We start from the raw sequence: 20,948 nt of genomic DNA on the forward strand, positions 1-20,948 counted from the left end.
CCAGGACTCCCCGGGACAATGGCCTCCCGTGCCCAGCAGCACCAGCACAGAGCTCCCGCTCACCCTCCTCAGCAGTCAGCGCCTGCACAGCGCCTTCCTCACCCACAGCAAACAGCCCGGCCCCGCAAGAACTGCCATCCCGACGACCCCAAGGCGCTAGTGGGGAACAGCACCCCTGGGCACCCTCTGGCACAAGGACACGCTCACGCTTCCCACCAGCTGCAATGCCAAACTGCACGCCTTTATTCGAGTGGAGAAAAGCAGCCTCTGGCCAAACAATTGTAGGCCCGTGGAACAGGACATCAGGAGCTGTTTCCAGGATCGAGAAGCGAGGGGGACATCCTGCTCACAGAATCCAGGGCATCAACCCCATGTCCTGTACAGAGAAAGCAGACAAGCATGGCACCTGCTTGAAACTTCTCCCTTTTGTCTCTCTCCCACTCTCTCCCACCTCCTGTCCAAGGACTAACGAATCTTAAGACATAAGAGTCAAATGCCCAGAGGTGAACTCATGGCCTTACTGCTGAGGGCTTAGAACTGTGCCCTCCTTAGTGCTGGTAGCCCTGACTCCGAGTCTTTGCAGAAGCATCAAGAACAGGACCGTGTCCTTGACCATCTCCAAAAGGTAACCACAACCCTTTGCCAGCATGGGAGAGTCCTCTGCAAAGGCTGGGCAAGCCTTGTGGGGCTGAGCAGAATGGGGAGGTGCTGGCTAAGGTTAGGGTCCTTCAGCCCCACACAGGGCTGAACCCACACATCCGAACCCACAATCCCCTTCATTTCCAGGCATCTCATGCGGAGCGCATTCTGATGCTGATGGTTAGGTGTGGACTAGGAAGAGTTCTGTAACAATTATTTAGGTGGACAAAGGAGGAATCCCTTTCCTCAGCCAGGACCTTACCTGCTGCAACAGGGTATGAAACCTGAACATCTCCCAATACGTCTTTCAGTGAACTGGCAGCCCCGCACACGACAATTTCCCCCTCTTATTCTGCAGAGGACAGAATTTCCTGTTGCAATAGAAAGACATGCACAGAGAAGCCATTGTAAAGATAATTGCAACATGGGTCAGAGCACTGGCACATCTTGCCCAGAGAGATTCTAGAGTCAACTTGCTGAGAGATTTTCAAAAGTCACACGGAGAGGCTCGAGACAAGGTGACTTTGGAAAATTGTGCTGGGGGTCAAAACAAAAACACTTCGTGTGCCAGCCATTCCACCAAGCCAACATCCCCCTTGGGCTCTCTCCTATCCCTGCACAGGCCAAAAGGTCCCTCTGAAGGACACTGCTGTCCACACCTCAGCCCATCTCCCTCCTTCCCCTCTCACCTGCAGCACCCTGGAGAAAGAGGAGGAAGAAGGGGAAGAGCAGGAACAGGATCTTCATGGCTGATGCCCAGAGAAGGTCTTCACGGGGCTGCTGCAGAAAAGACAAACTGTGGTGACGAGGACCTGGGGGAGAACCCCAGGTGGTGCTGCAGGAGCCTGGGCACAGCTTGGAGAACCCAAATAAGGGCTAGCTGTGCCTACAAGAAAAAGATGTTTCCCAGCCTTTCTCTTCAGAAGAGTTGTGAGGTGTGCACCTACCTGATGAAGGTCTTGGTGCTCAGGCACAAAGAGATCCAACAGGAATCCCTCGTGTCCACGTGCCCCTGCGGCCAGGGAGTGCTGCTTTGCCCTAAACATGAGGGTTTTATGCCACTGCTGGTGGGTGGGAGCTGGGCTTCTTCCTGGTGCCGCCTCTGCCGCCCTTCGCCAATCCGTCAGAGACCCATGGGCATGGGCATGGTGGGGTTGCTCCTCGTCCCTCCTGGCTGCTGAGGTGCCTGCTGGGGCTGTTGCAATCGTCACCGTTATCCTCACGCAACACAGCTTGTGACACCCGGGGGCACAGCGGGCACGCAGCCTGCGGTGCCTGGGCATGAACCGCCCGCCATGGACAAAGCAGATGGGCTGGGGCAGGCAATGGCAGCACGGGCACCCTGCAAGGAGAAGGCGGCTTCCCTCAGGCATCCTCGCAATTTTTTGAAATTGTCAGCTAGCATGCAATGTGCAGGATCATTGATATCAGTACAGCTTCTAACACTGGCATTCACAGTGTCCTTCTGGAGAAAATGCCACGCATCAAGCTAGGCAAGAACAAAAGACCATAAGCAAACAAGTGGCTGAGGGGTCGGGGTCAAGGGGTTATAGTAAAAGGGGTTGCATTAAGCTTGCAGACAGTCCCCATTGGGATGCCTAGGGCTCCATTTTAGAGCCAGATCTCATCAGTGTTTTTTTAACTGGTTTGGGTGCAGGACTCAAACGCATTCTAAGTTTGCAGATGAGCCTAAACAGGGAGGAGCTGTGGATTCCCCCAAGGGGTGAGAGGCCTTATAGAGAGATCCTGACAGAGTAGTGGGCTGGGCCGTCACCAAGGGCATGAAGTTCACCAAGAGCAAAGCTGGGATTCTGCACCTGGGCCGGGGCAGCCCCCGCTAGATGTAGAGCGTGGGGGAGGAGAGGCTTGAGAGCAGCCTGTGGAAATGGAGCTGGGGGTTTTGGCTGACAGCAGGTTGGATCTGAGGCAGCAGCGTGCCCTGGCAGCCAGGAGGGCCAGAAATCACAGGATCATTAAGGTTGGAGAATCCCTCCAAGATCATCCGGTCCAACCATCCCCCGACTACCAGTGTCACATCCTAAACCATGTCCCTAAGCACCACGTCCAACCTTTCCTTCAACAATCCCAGGGACGGTGACTCCACCACCTCCCTGGGCAACCCGTCCCAACGCCTGACTGCTCCTTCTGAGCAGAAATGTCTCCTCACTTCCAACCTGAACCTCCCCTGGCACAACGTGAGGCCATTCCCTCTAGTCCTATCACTGGTTACCTGTGAGAAGAGGCCGACCCCCAGCTCCCCACACCTTCCTTTCAGGCAGTTGCAGAGAGCAATAAGGTCTCCCCTGAGCCTCCTCTTCTCCAAACTAAACACCCCCGGTGCCCTCAGCTGCTCCTCACAGGACTTGTGCTCCAAATAACTTGGGGTACATGAGGCCCGGCACTGCAGCTGGGCGAGGGAAAGGATTGTCCTGCTCTGCTCTGCCTGCTGCTGCCTCACCTCAAGCACTGGGGGTGGTTTTGGGCACCACAGTGTCAGAAGGGCATCAAACTACTGAGGAATGTCCAAAGGCGGGCTACAAAGGTGGTGGAGGGTCTGGAGGGGAAGGTGTGTGAGGAGCAGCTGAGGTCCCTTGGTTTGCTCAGCCCAGAGCAGAGCAGGCCGAGGGGAGGCCTCATGGCGGCCTGCAGCTCCCTCACGAGGGGAGCGGAGGGGCAGGCGCTGAGCTCTGCTCTCTGGGGACAGCGACAGGACCCGAGGGAACGGCATGGAGCTGGGACAGGGGAGGGTCAGGCTGGGTGTGAGGGAAAGGTTCTGCACCCAGGGGTGGTTGGGCACCTGGACAGGATCCTGCTGGTGTCCAAGCCTGCTGGAGTCCAAGAAGTGTTGGGACAACGCTCTCAGGCATAGGGATTGGTTTTGGGTGGTGCTCTGTGGAGCCAGGATTTGGACTCGATGGTCCTTGTGGGTCGCTTTGTACTCAGGATATTCAGGGATTCTGTGACTCTCTGATCATGACCAATATTCTTCATTTTTTTTCTCATTTGTACAGTGTCAGAAGAGCTCTAACTCACAGCATTGGGAGAGCACAGCCAAGCTCCCAGCACAGCCCCTAGCGGGCAGGGCTCCACCATGCTGGGGAAGGACAAGGAGGAACATGGGGACATCAGAACAGATTGGGTGGGCAGCCCTGGCCATGCCCAGCAAGGCACAGCCCTCTGCATGCAGCCAGCGCTGCTGTCACCTGTGGCTGCCCGGGACAAGAGACGCCCGTGCCCGGCAGCACCAGCACAGGGCTGTCACTCGCCCACCCCAGCAGGCAGCGCCTGCACAGCGCCTTCCTCACCCGCAGCAAACAGCCTGGCCCCACAGGGACTGCCAGCCCCGGCGTCCCCACGGTGCTGGTGGGGAACAGCATCCCTGGGCACCCTCTGGCACAAGGACACGCTCACGCTTCCCACCAGCTGCAATGCCAAACTGCACGCCTTTATTTGAGCGGGGAAAAGCAACCTCTGGCCAAACGGCAGCAGGCCTGGGGCAGGATGTCTCCAGCACACGGGTGCCCTCGCACCCAGCAGGAGCAGTGCTTCCACTCCCATGGGCACTGCACGGGGAGACTGCAGGGGCGGGAAGGGGAGAGGACGTCAGGAGCTGTTTCCAGGAGCGAGAAGCGAGGGGGACATCCTGCTCACAGAATTCAGGGCATCAAACCCATGTGCTGTAAGAAGGAAGCAGAAAGCATGTCACCAGCTTGCAACTTCCTTCTCCCATGCTCCCAGTTGCTCCCACCTCCTCTGGTATGAAAGCCAAATACATGGTGCAAAAGAATCAGCCTCCATGGAGGTAAACAGCAGCCCTTTCTGCAGACAGCACTGACACGTTATGCTTAGGGGTGGTAGCCCTGCCTCCAAGTCTTTGCATTGTCATCGAGAACAGGGTTGTGACCTTGGCCCTTCTCCCAGGGAAAACCTTGACTGTTGTGCAGCAGGGATATGCCCTCTGCAAAGCCATTAAAAGTGTCATAGGACCAGTGACACATTGGTCTTGAGAGCTGGAACTGTTTCAACCTCCAAAAAGGTAGTTCAAAATTTATGAGGACTCTTCCCTCCCTTCCTGGGACTCTCCCACAGAGCATAAATGCAGCAGAGTATTTACGAGGCATCGACTAGAAAGAGTTCTGTAACAACCATTTCAATGGATAAAGGAGGAATTCCTTTCCTCAGCCAGGAATCCAGACCTTACCTTCTGCAGCAGCGAACTAGAGATGAACACCTCCCAATGGGTCTGGAAGGGAAGCGGCATCTCCCAAAGGTACAGATTCCCCCTCTTAGTCTGCATGCATGGGAGCTTCCTGGAGCCATGGGAAATCATAGACACAAAAACAGTTGAGGTGATGATTTGGGTGAGTTGTGAGTGCTTGCAGAGTGTGTGCACTGACACCCTCAATGCATTCGAGGCCAACATCTGGGCACATCATCTTCACGCTTGGGGTATGTAGGTCTTCCAAAGCAAGGTGTCTCACCCAGAAGGGCTCTTTCACAGCCCTACAGGTGCACACAAGAGCAGAGAGGGAGGAGGACCAGCAAGAAGATGAAGGGAAAGGCGTGCTGGCTGCCCAGCTGCGTGTCCAGCCCTGCCTGGACCAGCAGAGCTATCAAGTGGGGCACTCATCACAGCCCACAGCCCTGTCCAAGCTGCACCGTGAGTCTGAGGGAGCTCTGATGGAAAGTCCTTACCCAGCCCTCAAAGGAATCATGGCTTGAGGGAAGGGGGCTTTGGGACGCTGTGCTGGAGGTCAAAACAAAAACACTTTGTGTGCCAGCCATTCCACCAAGCCAACATCCCCCTTGGGCTCTCTCCCATCCCTGCACAGGCCAAAAGGTCCCTCTGAAGGACACTGCTATCCACACCTCAGCCCATCTCCCTTCTTCCCCTCTCACCTGCAGCACCCTGGAGAAAGAGGAGGAAGAATGGGAAGAGCAGGAACAGGATCTTCATGGCTGATGCCCGGAGCAGGTCTTCACGGGGCTGCTGCAGAAAAGACAAACCGTGGTGACGAGGACCTGGGGGAGAACCCCAGGTGGTGCTGCAGGAGCCTGGGCACAGCTTTGGGGAACCCAAATAGGGGCTAGCTGCGCCTACGAGAAAAAGATGTTTTCTCAGCCTTTCTCTTCAGAAGAGTTGTGAGGTGTGCACCTACCTGATGAAGGTCTTGGTGCTCAGGCACAAAGAGATCCAACAGGAATCCCTCGTGTCCACGTGCCCCTGCGGCCAGGGAGTGCTGCTTTGCCCTAAACGTGAGGGTTTTATGCCATTGCTGGTGGGTGGGAGCTGGGCGTCTTCCTGCTGCCGCCTCTGCCCTTGGCCAATCAGTCAGAGACCCATGGGCATGGGCATGGTGGGGTTGCTCCTCGTCCCTCCTGGCTGCTGAGGTGCCTGCTGGGGCTGTTGCAATCGTCACCGTTATCCTCACGCAACACAGCTTGTGACACCCGGGGGCACAGCTGGCACGCAGCCTGCGGTGCCTGGGCATGAACCGCCCGCCATGGGCAAAGCAGATGGGCTAGGGGAGATCCCAGCAGCAAACAGTCCCTTAAAAGGATAAAATATTTGTCTCTCCCTCTCCTCTCAGTTTACTTAGTAATCAACTTGTGCATGACATGCAGGATCATGTATAATATTTTTCTTTTCTCTACCGTTAACGTTACAGGTACAGTTTTGTGTTTGGCAGGCCAAGATGTGACAAATAGGACGCTGTCTTTCTGATGGCTGCTGTGATTAACAGGTAGTGAGCAGAGGAACACCAACTGGGTGAGTCCACAGCTCTCCTGTGGAGCTGAGTTCCAAGAGGGCTGTCCCAGTGTTCTGATGTACAAATGCTTTGGGACATTCATCCTGAAGAGACGAAGGGTCTTGAGGTTGAGCCCCAGCCCCTCCCTGCCCTGCCCTGCTCCCTGGCCCAGGACAGGGATGTCCTCTGCCCCACCAGCTCCCATGGGGACAGCCCCATGGCAGTGCAGTGGCCACCCCCATGTCTCCCTTGAGATGAACGCTGTTGGTCTGCCCCAAGCCTTGCCCACAGCGCTGCCCCACAGCCTGGCCCCAAGCTCCCGAGTGACCCCCTGGCCTGGCCACCCGTCCTTATTTCCTCTGGGGCAGGATGATTCCCCCCACACCCCACAGCATCTCCTTGGTGGCACAAATACAGGCTCAACAGCTGGGGATGGACCAAGGCCACCTCAACCCTCAGAGTGGCACGTCCCTTGAAATAGCTTCAAAGGAACAATGCAAAACAGCCACAAGGGAGAGGGACAGCTCCTCCACTATCCTTTTCATCTCATTCTTTCTGGGGCTTCAGATGCCCTGGGGGTGACCAGCTCTGACTCAGTGGTGTTGTGCCCCCAGGGAGGAAGGAGATGAAGAAAAGAGACACACACCAGCACACCATTCCCCAGGACACACAGACTCCTCAGCAGTGGGAATACAGACTATCACCTTTTATTGGGGACAGAGAAGTGCTCGTGGGGCCATGGTTTGGCTGTCAAGGGTCACCAGTGCCTTCGGTGCACTGCGAAGGTACATGGTGGCTTCAATGTGCCGTGTGGAGATGAGCGTGAGGAACCCGAGGCCGTCAGGGATACCATCGCCTGCAGGAGGAAAAGTCTGGCAGTGTCCATCCCAGCTCTGTGGGGATTTCTCGGGGGAAATGCCCATCCCCCTTTGGGGTTGTTTCTGAACAGTGATTCTGGGGCTGGTGGCAGCATGGGAAGGGCCCCCACACTCTCCGTGGGTGGTGGCCAGGCTGTGCTGGTGGGAAGTTCTGGAGGACACCAGGTCTCTGCAGCCCCAGCAGCATCTCCCAGGCTGAGACCCAGGGACATCCCCGTGCCCTTGGGCTGTGTATTCCCCCCTTTCTCCAACATCATCACCTCTAACCCCGGCAAGCAGCCTCCACCAGGCAGCCCTGACCTCACCTCCGACAGCAGAAGACCTCCTTGGAGCAGATGCCAATGCGACCGATCCCTGGAGGACACGACCTCTGGGAGCAGAAGCCCCCGCGGCGCTCACAGTCCTGGGGCGATCCTCGAGGAAGGGACAGCCCTACAGGGAGCAGGAAGAGAGCATCTCAGCACAGTCCTGCCCCCCGCATGTCCAACGTTTGCCCACCACAACTGTCCCCTGCCCTGAAGTCCCAGGCAGATGGAAACAGGGCAATGTTCCTGGCACGTGGATGGGAGACGCTCGCCACCATCCCACAGCAGCCTCTGGGAGAGGGTCTCCAACACGTGAGCTGGCTCCCTCCTGGCACAAGGGAGGACATCACGGGGAGAAGCAGGACCTGCTTCCTTTCTTCTCCTCTCCAGGAGTGCTGCTGTGCCCTGGGGGTATGGAGAAGGTGGTGAAGCCTCATCCCAGGAGCGTGAGAGCTTTGTTGCAAGGTTCCTGCTTCGGGACCTGCAACAGGAGCCTTTCCTTAAAGATCTGGGGTGTGAGAGACCCCAGCGGGGTTCCGCAGTAACAGAAGACACATGATTTGTGATCATCAAATTCTCCATTTCCCCCCACAAAATATTTACGAAGGACAAATCCTCCACGCCCCTTTTCATGCATATCTTACCTGCTGCTGCCTGGAGCATCAGGAGGAGGACAGCAAGGAGGAGAGGCAAGATGTGCATGGCCGGGAGATGCCCAGAGGGTCACAGCCCTGGGAGAAGAGGAAGCAGGGCAGAGAGGAAGAGGAGAGCCCCCGCCCGTGGGTCACGCAGCACCTGCAAAGGGACAGGACCGAGGATCAGGGGCAGCCCATCCGGGAGGAGATGCTGCTGGGTGCTGGCTGGAGGAGCCTCCTCACCTCTCTGCTTCCAGCGGCAGCAGCACTTTGATCCCAGCTGCTCCCACCACGTGGCAAAGGCCAGCGGCTTCCTCAGCCTCTCTTGCAAAGCTTCTGCCACACAGGCAGCGTCCCTTGGGACCGCTGACACCTCAGGATGCCTGGCCAAGAAGCATTTTTTTCCTCTTCTCCCCCTGTCAGAGAGGACAAGGAATCGCCTTCCTCCTCTGACAGCTCTGAGAAGGATTCCCAGGCCTTCAGCCCCGGGTCTTGTGTCATCCCACCTTGCGAAAGAGGCGTTTGCCGCTGTGGTTTGCTGGACACGTCTTGGGACACACACACTGCGTCCCTGTTTGTTAGGCCTTGGCAAGCAATGTGCTTTCGCAACACAAAGGAGCTCTGTATTCCTCTCCTCAAGTGAAGCGTGCTCTCTCCATGCTTCGCTTGAAAATTGCTGGGAAGACGCCACGCGGGATGACATCTCCGCTCAGCTGGCAGTGCTCTGAAAGACAAGCTTCAATTATGACTCTGCCACGTAAGAGTTTGCTGTACATAATCTCTTGCTGGTTCTCAGCAGATCGGTGGTGTACTTTTATAACCCCATTTCAGATTCATCAATCGTGTATATATGTGTGCGTGTGTATAAATATATATATATGCATAAAAATGTACTCATACATAATGTATGTTCCGAGTGGTTACATCCGTATACCTTGCATCCCAACCCCTCGTCATATTTCTTCGCTCTTTCCTGCCTGAATTTCTCTCCCCGCTGAGGGAAGCTGCACCAGGCATTTGGAGCTGTGTCTCCAGGGGGACACAGCCATGCTGCTCAGGAGCAGGGCCCTTCCTCTCCTCTCCCCCACCCCAAAACTGAACTAGGACGTTTGTTGAAGAGGAACAACACAGGGATGTAGCTAATTACCATCTTAATGAAGCTCTATAAGGAGCTGCCATGGGCAGGACTCTCCTGGCCACAGGCAGATTTTTGCAGTGATGAAGCCGTTGGGCTGAGCTCCTCACCTCCTGCCCCTCACAGATCATGTCCTCCTCGTGGTGATGTCCCAAATCATCCTGACAAATCCCACCTGAAGAAATCCTGCATCTCTCCCATGGTCTATAAAGAGAACTTTGTGTGCAGGGAGGGCTGCTGGGGCCCTGGGGCGAGCAGATCTCCTGCCCTGTACACCTTTGTGCCACGAACCTTTGTGCCATGAAAGCCGACCCTTCTCCACAAAGCCCTCGGTCTTTGTGCAAAACATCTTGTGCCATTCCAGTTTGTGAAAGAAGCACTCGGCTGCTGTGGGTTGTGCAAAGCTTCTTAGGACATAAACTGCAAATTGCTGGTTTGGTTCCACGCGGCAACTTCCTGAGGTCTCCATCCAGGGGAATCCCTGCGAGGTGGCCGTTGGCCCAGTTTCCTGCCCTTCACAAGGCTGTGGTTTCACTGGTGGCACTGAATCACTTGCGGCAATATCTGGTTCTGCAGGGGGGCCAGGTGCTCTGCGACAAACGGCAGGCTCTGGGCTTACAGTCAGTCCCTTGTAGGCTCTCGGGTTGCTTCCCTTAAAAGCCAACCATCAGTGCCGGGCATCCCTGAGCTGTGGGGGAGCTGGGGTTAGGGTTATTCTGGCACAGTGCTCATTTGCCTGGGCTCAACCCATGGCTCACCTGGGCAGGACTCAGGAGACAGCCGGAACCTGTTGGTTGCGAACAGGCGTTTAACTGAGGTTGCTTTGCTTTGGAGGCTGAGCGTGGCTCTACATGCATGTGCTCTGCCGGGCCAGCTGGGCTCCAAACAGAAAGTTATTCACGGGCTGTAGCCTCTGAGTGCTGGGCTCAAGGCCAATTTATCTGCACAAGGATGCTGTTGACCGTGGCAGGCCAACTGTGGAGGAAGAAGTGCTCACAGAGCAACCTGCACCTTCTGAGTTTTCTGTTAGGGTTCAGGGTGGGGCAGGAGAAACCTCTTGCAAGAGGAGCGGTTGAATAGCAGGGGTATTGGCCTTTCATACGGGTTGTTTAATTGTCAAGAAATGCCGTGGGTTTAATTCTGCTCACCTGACTTGCTACTGCACCTGACATGAATTTTGCAGATTGACTCCAAATTTATATATCCCAAAACAACCAAGGGTAAAACCAGGCTTTGAATCTTAAAATGAGGTCACCTGCCTTCTTTTGTTCTTATGTCTTCTCCTCCCCAGTTCCCATAATGACTGCTGTTCCCAGCTCTGAAAGCTGTGGGCTAGGAGGGGGAACCCCAGATTTTCAGAACAGAGGTGCTCGGAAGAATCACACTGGAGAAGTGACTCCTCATACTCCCTGCGGAAGTGATGGCTGACTCCAGCTTTGATCCCAGCAGGAGGCAAAATTATTTTGGTAAACATTCCTGGTAGGTGTAACCTGTTTTCAGATTTCTTGTTCAAATTTCTAAAGATGAGTAATATTTCTAAAGAAACAAATGATGACAACACACCTCACAGCCATACAATCTCCCTGGATACTGCTTTTATTGAAAGAATGACCAATCTTTATTGAAAGAATAACCAGTACAATGGTTCCCTGAATCCAGCGATGCAAGAAGAGATCATTCCCAGATCCCTGGAGATCCTGGGCAACTGGTCACACTACAACCTACACAAAGGAAAGAACATTTCAAGGTTTTCAGGCTTCAATTGATGAGGAAAATCCCACCATACAGAAGTTAAATGAAAATTCGGAAAGTCAGCTTTGCCCCAGCCCAATCTTAAACTTACCATCTACAGCACGAATGCCCAGCACGGCACAGCCCCAGATAATCATTCCCACGAGGGCATTTCCCAGGGGTGCAGAAGGTCCCACGATAGCCACATCGCATAAGACTCTTTGGAGGACGGGAAACGCCTGTACCATACAAAAAAAAAAAAAAAAAGTACCCAGAGCCATTACAGTCCTAATGCAATATCCAGAGGAGGGCTATGGGTAGTACAAGCAAACACATGCTCTAATTCCTTCTTCAAATACAAGAATTGTATCCCCAAGCCCAGGACTCCCTTAGAAACTCAGATTTCAGGAACAGACAGCAGAGACGGGATAGAAAACATTGCTTAGGACTTGGTTGCAATCCAGGAGAGCTGCACCAGCTCAGCTGGGAAGCTGCCACTTCTTGGGGCAGAATGACGAGGATTTATTTTTGTGTGCCTGGATTTCCACAGATCTGGCCTATTGTCCTCGCTGTAGGTTTCACCCAGGTCTCCCAGCAGGTCCTGGTGTCTAGAGGTCCGTACAGATGGCCACTGTGTACAGATAAACCCAACAGCACATGCAAAATGACCGCTTCTATGCCGGGCATTGCCCTCTAGGTCTGGGGCCAAGCAGCACAGCATTGCTCTTGTCCACATGGCTACACTTTCTTCCCACATAAAACACGATATTCCCATTCAGACTGCTTTTGGGAATGGTTTGTACTATTCCCAGAAGGATGTCTGGGTTTCATCAGTGACAGTGTTAGTTGTCAGGGGTGAAAAATTGCCCCAGGGAGCAGACTGCCAATTAATACAGCATGTTCCCTGGGCCTGCCTGGTCTTTTCCCATCCTTAAACCCCAGAGAACATTTACCATCCTATTCCCACATTGATCAACCCCAAAACTTTACTGACACTTGTGCTCATAGTGCCCTGCACTGTAATTTTGCCATTTTCAAGGATGCTGTTTAAAAACAGCTCCTTTTGCTGGACAGTAACGTGAGTTTGGGGTTCCAGCACCCTGTGGGTCCCCCCATCAAGCCCTAATCCCTCCTAAAACACTTGTGGTTGTATAGGATTCCCCACCAAGCAGAGGGTACCAGCAGCATTTTGACCTTGACTCGTGATCTTTTGCCTCCCCAACCCATGTACAAGGTCCTCAAGCATATTTGGAAAACTCGGGACCCAATGTCTTTTTTTTTTTTTCCTATGTGGCTTAAGAATATTTGATTAGGGGTGGTTTGTTGTAGGGTGAGCCAGAGACGATGAAAGTGCTCCAAGAGTTGGCAAGCTTTAATGGGGGAAATGCAGGAACTGAAGGGGAATTAGGGGGCTGTCCATCGTGCTTTCAACTCAGACTGGATTTTTGGAGGAGTAGCAAAGGCACTGAACTGCTGGTCAGAGCGGTTGCCTGCTAATTTCATGCATCAGCTGTGATCTGCCAGCGAGGTTTGATGATATGAGTGAAGTTACTTTGCAGGAGGCAGCTTGGCCGCTTCCCAAAGGGGACCAGAGACCTTTATGAGACATCAGTATCTGCTTTTATCATTTACACCGTACCTGCAGCTCCATGAAATGCCACAAAGAGGAGTGCCAAGAGCAAGCAAAGGATTTTCATGGCAGAAGGCGGGCTGGGAGGTGCCGTCACTAGGGAGAAATGACACCAAGACATTAATAAGAGGTTTGTCCCTCCACAGGCATCGTGGGCTTAGGAGAGAAATACAAAAATGCTCTTCGAGACCAAGAGTCATCTAGAACACACTTTCTCTATAACAGTGTCCATGGCCTTAAGTGTTCCCTGGAGCATACACAGGACCATGGCACAGGAGGAAGCTTCTGTGCAGAAAAAAATACAATTTAAAATCCTCCTTTTAATTATTGTATTAATTAACCAGTGTTTATCCTAGGTCGCTTGATTCTTTGCAACGCATTGCAATAAGTTCAATTTGCTTTACAGAAGTTAAAGTTGTTCATTCAGAAAGCAAACTAAGACAATTTTTATGTATTTATACAAAGCAACACAAAGCATGTTCTCAAGCTTTTCTAAAAAAAAAGTGGAGAAAGCTTCTTCAAGGTTAGCTTAAAATTCTCCACTTTCTTGCTTAGAGGCTGTTGCTTTTCATTCAACTCAAGAGCTACTTGATTTCCAGCAAAATTTCCTCTTAAATCTCTATCTGCAGCCAACAAAAACTCTTATTTCTTATCGATACTTTAAATTTCTAGAACTGCTTGAACTAGCACTTGATAGACCAGAGTTACTGCACAGGTAAGGTTATAACAGTGTAACGCATGTAATACATGAAAGATGTGAAATCTCTACCAATTTTCAGAAGGATAGAAGGTTAGAAGAGAGGCTGAATAACGAGAAGATTTTGGTTGTTACCAGGTAAGAGGAGGCTCTAGGTTGGAACAGTCCCGTGGATCAGTGTCAGCCACCCAGACACGTTAAGATGAAGGAGCAGAGCTTGGCTTTATGCGGTTTCTGGAGGCTGGTGAAGGATGCTTGCTGTTCACAACCATCCAGGGGCCAATCAGAAGATCCCTGCAGTTTTGGGGAGAATCAAGGCAGTCCAACAAATCCTCTCCGTTAGCGTCCTCCTGTGAGGAACGGAGGTATTGCTTTCAAAATATTGCAGTATTGCCTTGAGAAATACACTGAGCTTCTTGCAAGCCACGTTGGGCCACCTCCAGATCAAATATCTGGTGGGATTTAACCAGCACGTGTCCACTCAGATGGCCACAGACCACATGTCTTTCAAAGGCATGCCCTTCATTCACATCCCCATGACATGGAAGGAAATCATAATCCTGAAGCTATCTTAAAGCTGCTGTTTAGGTAGCCTTTGTGGTTAGTGTGAGCAACGCCATTTAGCGTTACTCAATTTAACTGCTCGTTGAACACAGAAGTATATTCTACTTGATGATCATATCTTTGCTTACCTGCATCAGATTTGTCCCCAGGTGAAAAGGCAGAGCACTTCTAATCTCAGCCTCCGCCATGGAGTGACTGCATTTAATTTCCTGCTGGGAATGGTCCCCGGTCTCTGCCAGCTTTGAGACCGTATCTGGAAATCGCTGGAAGAATGCAAGAGCCAGACTTGTGCCCGGGGAGCTCTGAGGATTACACAGTAAAAATGTTTGTGCTCCAACGCCCAGGTCCTGCCCTGTTTGATTCACCGCCAGAGCTATATGATAGGTATGTTAGGAGCCGATGGCTAAATAATGGTAAGGTGTTGGGCCTAAGCTTGCCTTTGCTCTTGTAACTTCAAAAAAAAAAAAAAAAGTAGTTCTCAATATATTGTCATCCAGCTGTTTGAGGGATATGCGAAGATTTCCAGCTCTAAGTATTAATTTTGCCTTCTGCAGCATTGTGCTTTGGGTTTTGATGGGGACAGTCATGTGCATCGGAGTGCTATCAATGATCTGGGCAGTTAATTCATCTACCAAATAAATCCCGGCAAGAATTTCTCCCTAAATACCCACAACTCATTAATGAGGAACCATGGAATCCATTTATTTTCAGTGTTTCCCTATGAATTCTTTACAAAGGTAAAAAATAGGTCACCGCAGAAAGAAAAATAATAATCAGCCGGAATTAGGTTAAAAATAGCTGTGTTAAATGGGAAGTTAGCACTTCTGTGAAAATCCAGAAACAGGATTAATGAGCTGTTGTTAATATTACATCATTTCTGCTGTCAGAAGGGAAAATTTTGACAGGTTTGATTAACACTACCTTGATTAACAGAAATTAAAAAGATCTGCAATAGGAAAAGGTGGGGGGGAGTGAGGAAGTAAAACAGAAATCTAATAGTTATGAGTAATAAAAAGAAAAAAGGGAAAGCTCTGGTTGTTTTTATTTTACTTTTTTGTTTATATAACTTCTGCACTAAAATATTTTCAGTACGTATTACCTCCACTGTACGCAAGGTATTTTAAGCCACCGATTTGTGGAAAACATTACGTGAACCACCCCAACATGATGTTTTACATCTTTATTGTTGTTGTTTTCCCCTCATGCTGGTTTTCTAGGACCTTCCTCTTTGGTATGAGCCCAGGTCAGCTTGAAGAAGAAGCCAGCCCTGGGTGAAGTTGTCAGAGAGGGGCAGAAGTTTGCATTTACCCTTCAGCAGCTTCTCTTGGTCTGCCTTCTCAAGGAGATACTTGAGCAGGAGCTGCTGTCTTCTGTGTTTGAAAGACTAGAAGTAAGGACTGTCACGTGCTGGGATGCTCCCAATACCATACGCCTGGAAGCATCTGCAAGGCTACGGCAGCTTTCCTCAATTAATTTGGGAGACCAGGCAACACTGCCCATTTTCTGTGCTCGAGCAGGGTGGCGTCACCACAGAGGGCCAAAAGGTGGCTTCGGGTCCTCCTGCAACCCCAAATCTGTGCCCGATGTGGTGGTGCAAGTGACCTCTGCGCTGGGAGACCTTGGAGCCAGCTCAGAGGCAGACACAGAGGTCGTACAACCCTCTGCTGGAGGACAGGAAAAATCCATCCCTGCTGTTACAGCACAGCCTCCTGGGCCTCTGCGATATCGCCAGGGCTGAGGAGAAAACGGTCTGCCTCGAAACACCTGCGGCAGATTTTCCTGTAGGAAATCCTGTAGGAAAATCTGGTCGCATTTGCTCTTTTAGCCGTAGTTCAGGCTGTGAGAGTGACGAGTCCTTGTGGTAACACCCAGCTCTCACACCGGGCCGGGCGCGTCTTGCTGGGGCAAAAGTCCTGCAGTGCAAGGCCGAGCCCGGCCTTCTGCTAACCCTTAAGTGCACAACCCCCAGAGAGACAGAGAAACTCCTTTCAGCTTTCGTCCTGCCCAACTAAAAAGGGGTGTGAGGGTCACAGAGGCCGTGCCTGACTCTCCCAGTCCCCCCCTTGGACTTCCCAGGCCTCAGCACCTCGTGGAGTAGGCCCTGCTCCAGGGCACAGAGTCAGCATGGGTTAAATATGAATGTTGGTTTCTTTTCGCCTTCTTTCTGCCATTTACAGAAATTTCTACTATTCCTTCGGGTATCTGTTGTAAAGGGATCTTTGCTTTCTTTTGTAGCCCTCTTTGACTCCTATCAGAACCTGACCGGCCACGCTGTATGGGAGCTGCTGTTCTCTGTCAGCCGTCTGTTCACCACAGCTCTACCCTGTGAGAGCCTCCCCTGACCTGCCTTTCATGCCTTGCAGGGATTTTTCTTAGACCTCTTTGTTTTCTTTTTGAGTCAAAGCAAATATTTTACTGAGGTTTCCAGCACAGCCTTTTTAACAGCTTACAGGCTGCCTGCAGGCTTCTTGCTCCTCCGGGCTGCTCCTTTTGGTGCTTTTCTCTACTCATTTTTGCTTTTTTGAGATTGAATATTTGCACGTTAAATATATTTGGTCCCAAAACACAGTTAAACCTAATTGTACTGTGGTAAATTTTTACAGAGCAGCTCTCCTCCAAGTAACTTTTGAATTAGGCCCTTTGCACCACTCACAACCAAATCCAGAAGAAACTTTTCTTGTGGGTGCCAGGACCAATTTTTCTAAGAATCAGCCTTTTCCTAATATATATATATATATATATATATAATCGCCCCTCACGACAGCTCAGCTGCATCATCTGGAGGAGGGGCACTACGTGCGGAAGATGTGACCTGCCCTTCGGGCCCATCAGGGAGGGACTATTGCTTAAACCCATCTCCAGGGTGTTGACAGACACTTGCAGCTCGGGTGTGTAGCAAAACACTGGTTGAAACAAGTACACAGACAGGGTTCAACACGTGAGGGCCGTCCAGGTCCATGTGACATCTCATCTGTAGGCAAGCCAAGACTCCTTTTGCCTTTGCCTCCCAATTTCTTATGCATGGGGACAGTGCTAAATGGGGTATGGGGTTGCACAGGTGGCTTTGATGCTCCCCATTGCCCTCATTCACTGGCTGAGTGGTGCCTTCAACCCTCCCGTCTTGTTGAGCTTGTTGAGCTTCAGATTATTACCCCCTTCAAACAATGAAGGCATTTCCAGTTCTGTACAATCCCAAATCTTACCTTATCCTTCTTTCCAGTGGAGGGAAGCTTCCTGGAAAAGAGGTTTTCCATACCTGCCCTATCATAGCCACGACAAAGGAATTCAGATTTCTGGGATGTGGTCAGCGATTGTGCTCTACACAAAAGGATTTGTTGTCTCCATTTGTTGGTCACAATTAAGAATGATTTTGTATGCTCCTCAGTGGTTCCTGCACTTATTTTGGAAGGGAATGAACAATTTAGGACATCTCAAGATCTTCCTCCTCCTCCTGGCAGGAGACCAGGAGACAAAGGCCTTGCTGACACTTCCCCAGTTCATGCCCCAGTTTCTTCATCCGTGCAAGACGAGTGGAGATTTTTGCATTCTCTTTAAAGCACTTGACTTCAATGATTATACAACCACTACGGTGTCTCAATTATCATTATTCCCGAAAGCCAGCCCCGTGAGAGAGTCACTGCAACTTTTTGGCATTCCACCAAATACCTGCTTTCTTTGCTGTTGTTATTTCTTCTTCCTGAACTGCAGTAGCTAAAATTAACCCAGGTGGAAGAGCACAGCTTAATCAGAACAGCAGGTACCTTGTGTTTGCTCAGCTACCTCCTACGGCTGGTGCAAGCCCCAGTTCACGAGTACAAAGGACTTTCAAATCCCCAGATGGAAGGAGCGATTAAGGTTCAAATACCACCTTTGGGCTTGGAGAGCTTGGTTGTTATTAATGATTACTCCTTTGGTGGTGGCAACGTGCTAAGCAATAATGTCAACTGCAGCATGGAGGCAGGACTAGCTGTGCCTGGAGAAGCTGCTACTCCAAAACCAGCACAGATGTCTCATGAGATGTTTAAGCCATCTTTCTGGGCTGAATGAATCCCCAAATGTGGAGTTGACCAAACCTCCTCTGGATTCAGACCCAGGTCTAGATGGCCTAGAAAACCTTGCCCAGGTTTGTAGGTGCCTGCCCATAAACTGTGGCTGGACACAAGGCCCACAGAATGTGTGGTCCTAGGCCTCAGGAACCAGAGCGATCAAAACACTCCTCACCAATTAATGGCTTAAGAAGCTTGGCCTTAATACCCACACTTTATTAGATATTTACACAACTCAGATAATTTGCAGACCGGACTCTTTGGACGTGGTGAATACATGTTAGAGGAGAGAAAAGGAGCACAAATCACTCCCATGCTGTAAGGCTGTGATATTTTTCAGTGTCTGCAAGACAGCAGAAGACTTCAGTGTCCAGCCCTTGCTGTATCACGACAGAGACCAAATGAGAGTTGGCCAGACCTGGAGAGGAGGAGCTGGGGCTGGGTCAGACCTCACCACGCAGGAGCCAGCTGGTGAGGACGAAGGCAGAGAGACAAATCACAGGCAGGGACAAGGTGGGAGGAGAGCAGTGAGACTCCAAAGGCGTCCCCGTCCTGCAGCTCTTCGACATCGGTTGGTAGAAAGGGCAGGGTGGAAGTCCATGAGCTGGAGAAGGCTCCCCAGGGCTGTACTGTGACCTCTGAGGCTTGACTGGCACGAGCCCTCTGCACCTCACCCCTCCACAGGCTTGACCGAGGTGAAGGAGCGGGGCCATAACTGGGGCCCCCTTCCCAAATAAACCTCTTAGAGGTGAGAACTCCACCTTGTGCTCTCCCTTCGGGACACCCAGGTGGCAAAAGTGACTTCCACCAGCTCCAGGGACAGACAGCACCATAAACAGCAGCCAGGTAAAGCCGGACAACATTACACTGCGGGTGTCACCGCTGCTGACCCTACCAAAGCCACCAGCCCCGACATGGACCACGGATGGTCATCACAAGGGTATGCAGCACTTCGCCAGGCCATTGTAGCAGGTACCGATGGATGTCTTGAACAAGGAACACAGCAAGAAGGAGCACTCGCCTTTGATCTTCCTACACATGACAGTGTCTGGCACTGTAATTGCAAAAAAAAGAGCCTGTAAGCACCTTTCTTTAAATTTTCGCACGTGAAGATTGCCCCCATGTTAACAGGTCTTTGTGCAGATAGCACGAGTCAACCTAAAAAGCGCCCGGTGGTTGCGTTTGCACTTACCTGTGGCAGCCTGGCACGCCACAAGGAGAACAAGCACCAGGAGGAGCATCACCTTCATGGCTTGGGCTGGCATTGGGGGTGTCACCCCAAAGCCGCTGAGAGCAAGAGAGACTGCGAGAGGAAGGAAAGGACCTGTTTATAAGGCCTTGGTTAATGCAATCTGTGGGGATTTAGCAATCGAATAAATAAAGTACTTAAAGGATGCGCGCTGTAATCTCTAATTACAAATTCCCGTGTGGATGGCACTAGAGGCCCCCACCCCGAGAGGAATTATCCTCTTAGCACTGACATCTGGCTCCCGTGCCCTGACCCAAAACCCCATCTCCTCTGCCAACACCACATACAGGCGGGCTCACTTGGAGGTCTTTGTACTCAAATCTCAATCAGACGCACCTTTGCCTCCAGAAGTTCTGATTCTGAACAGAAGGGAGCATTTGTTCGAAAAAAAATCCCAACGCCACATGGAGACCAAATCCAGAATCAGCCCCACCAAGCTGTTCTGCCTCTCGGTGCAGCTCCAGCAGCACATCCAGCAGGTCTCGGCACATCTCGTGCTCCCATTTCCAAAAGGGGTCAAAATATGAGAAAGTGCAGCAAGCCATCAAAAAATACATATATAATTTGAAGGTTGGAGAAACAGCTTTGCATAGAGGAGCTGGAGAACCTTCTCTTGCTAGGCTCGCTGGAGAAAATGTGGAGAGAGGGCTTCACCGTCCTCTGCTCTTAGCTCTGCTGGAGGCCTGCGGGGCTTTGTAGCAGGACGGGCTCCCGGGCGCTGAAATCCGGCAGAGAAAAGCGCGGCCAAACCAGTGGCTGGAAGGCAGCCAGCGCAACTGGGAGTAGGCTGCGAAACCAGGGAGGGCGCTCAGCCCTGGGAGCATCTCGGCTTTCTGCAGGGCCGAGCAAAGATCAGCGCTCGCAGGCCACCAAGTGATGTTCTCTGGCCAGTTTCTCACCGTGAAATCCCCACCTGCTCTCCAGGAGAAGCCTCGTCTTCGTGCCTTTCGCCTTCCTCGCTCCCGTGGGAGCCCCCGCAGCTCCCTCGCTGCTGGATTTGCGAGCGGAGATTTTGTTCGTCTGGAAAAATCAGAGAACAGAGACCTGGGAAGGTCCCAGATCCCTCGGGAATGGGATTTGGCTCCCTGGCACATCCCTGAGCACACGCAGGGGCTTTGGTTCGTCGCTCACCTGCACGTGTCAAGGGGGGAGCTTATAGGGTACAGGCAGTGCTGGGGACCTGCAGAGAACCCTGGAAGCGGAGCTGGGTGACAAACTTTGCTCCTTTTAATACAGCAGAGTCCAGGTTTAATTCCCAGGGTGGCAAAGCAACTCAGTACGGCTTCCAAAAACAAAATAAAATAACCCAAAGCACTGGGAAATGGATGAAAGCCCCGAAACGCCCTCACCGCCCCGGCAGCCCAGGGGATCTCAGAGCTTCGGGAGCCTCCTGCTTGATTTCCCGGAGGCACCAACAAAGCCGTCGGTGATATTTGGACTTAATTAAGCAGCCGACCGTCCCATGGACACATCCTAATTAATTTGCGGCTCCCCCTCGCACCTCCCGGCCGCCACCTAGCGCCCAGCCCCGCGGGGACAGCCGGGGGATATCGGGGGGGCTTTGCGCGATGGCGCAGAGATTTGGGGACACCGGGATGCTGCAACCCACCCCATCGCCCCAAAACACCCCCCCAATGCTCCGCGCTGCACCCCAAAGAGCCCGCGTGACGTCAGCAGCGTGACGTCACA

At 52.1% G+C, this 20,948-nt stretch overlaps 1 protein-coding gene and 3 long non-coding RNA genes across 4 annotated transcripts; all 4 read right to left on the reverse strand.

The window, feature by feature from the left end:
• Nucleotides 1-220: 220 nt before the first annotated feature.
• On the reverse strand, nt 221-1,991 carry LOC310897315. The gene is made up of 4 exons (XR_014582216.1): nt 1,587-1,991; nt 1,329-1,419; nt 902-1,010; nt 221-376 (listed from the first exon to the last, which is right to left on the reverse strand). It is a non-coding gene; the product is annotated as an uncharacterized lncRNA (long non-coding RNA).
• Nucleotides 1,992-4,063: 2,072 nt separating this feature from the next.
• LOC310897313 lies at nt 4,064-7,112 on the reverse strand. Its single transcript, XR_014582209.1, has 5 exons — nt 7,094-7,112; nt 5,799-5,889; nt 5,539-5,629; nt 4,841-4,949; nt 4,064-4,316 (listed from the first exon to the last, which is right to left on the reverse strand). It is a non-coding gene; the product is annotated as an uncharacterized lncRNA (long non-coding RNA).
• Nucleotides 7,113-11,181: 4,069 nt separating this feature from the next.
• LOC310897312 (gallinacin-4-like) lies at nt 11,182-14,266 on the reverse strand (the record flags this gene model as incomplete). The annotated part of the gene is made up of 4 exons (XM_083830761.1): nt 14,093-14,266; nt 13,536-13,694; nt 12,713-12,799; nt 11,182-11,312 (listed from the first exon to the last, which is right to left on the reverse strand). The coding sequence occupies exons 3-4, from the start codon at nt 12,768-12,770 to the stop codon at nt 11,182-11,184; spliced, it is 189 nt and encodes a 62-aa protein (XP_083686887.1). The 5' UTR covers nt 12,771-12,799; nt 13,536-13,694; nt 14,093-14,266.
• Nucleotides 14,267-19,026: 4,760 nt separating this feature from the next.
• Nucleotides 19,027-20,920, reverse strand: LOC310897319. The gene is made up of 4 exons (XR_014582221.1): nt 20,391-20,920; nt 20,173-20,279; nt 19,203-19,334; nt 19,027-19,064 (listed from the first exon to the last, which is right to left on the reverse strand). It is a non-coding gene; the product is annotated as an uncharacterized lncRNA (long non-coding RNA).
• Between the last annotated feature and the right edge of the window lie 28 nt (nt 20,921-20,948).

Source organism: Anser anser, assembly GCF_964211835.1.
Source record: "Anser anser genome assembly, chromosome: 3".
Taxonomy (NCBI): Eukaryota; Metazoa; Chordata; class Aves; order Anseriformes; family Anatidae; genus Anser; species Anser anser.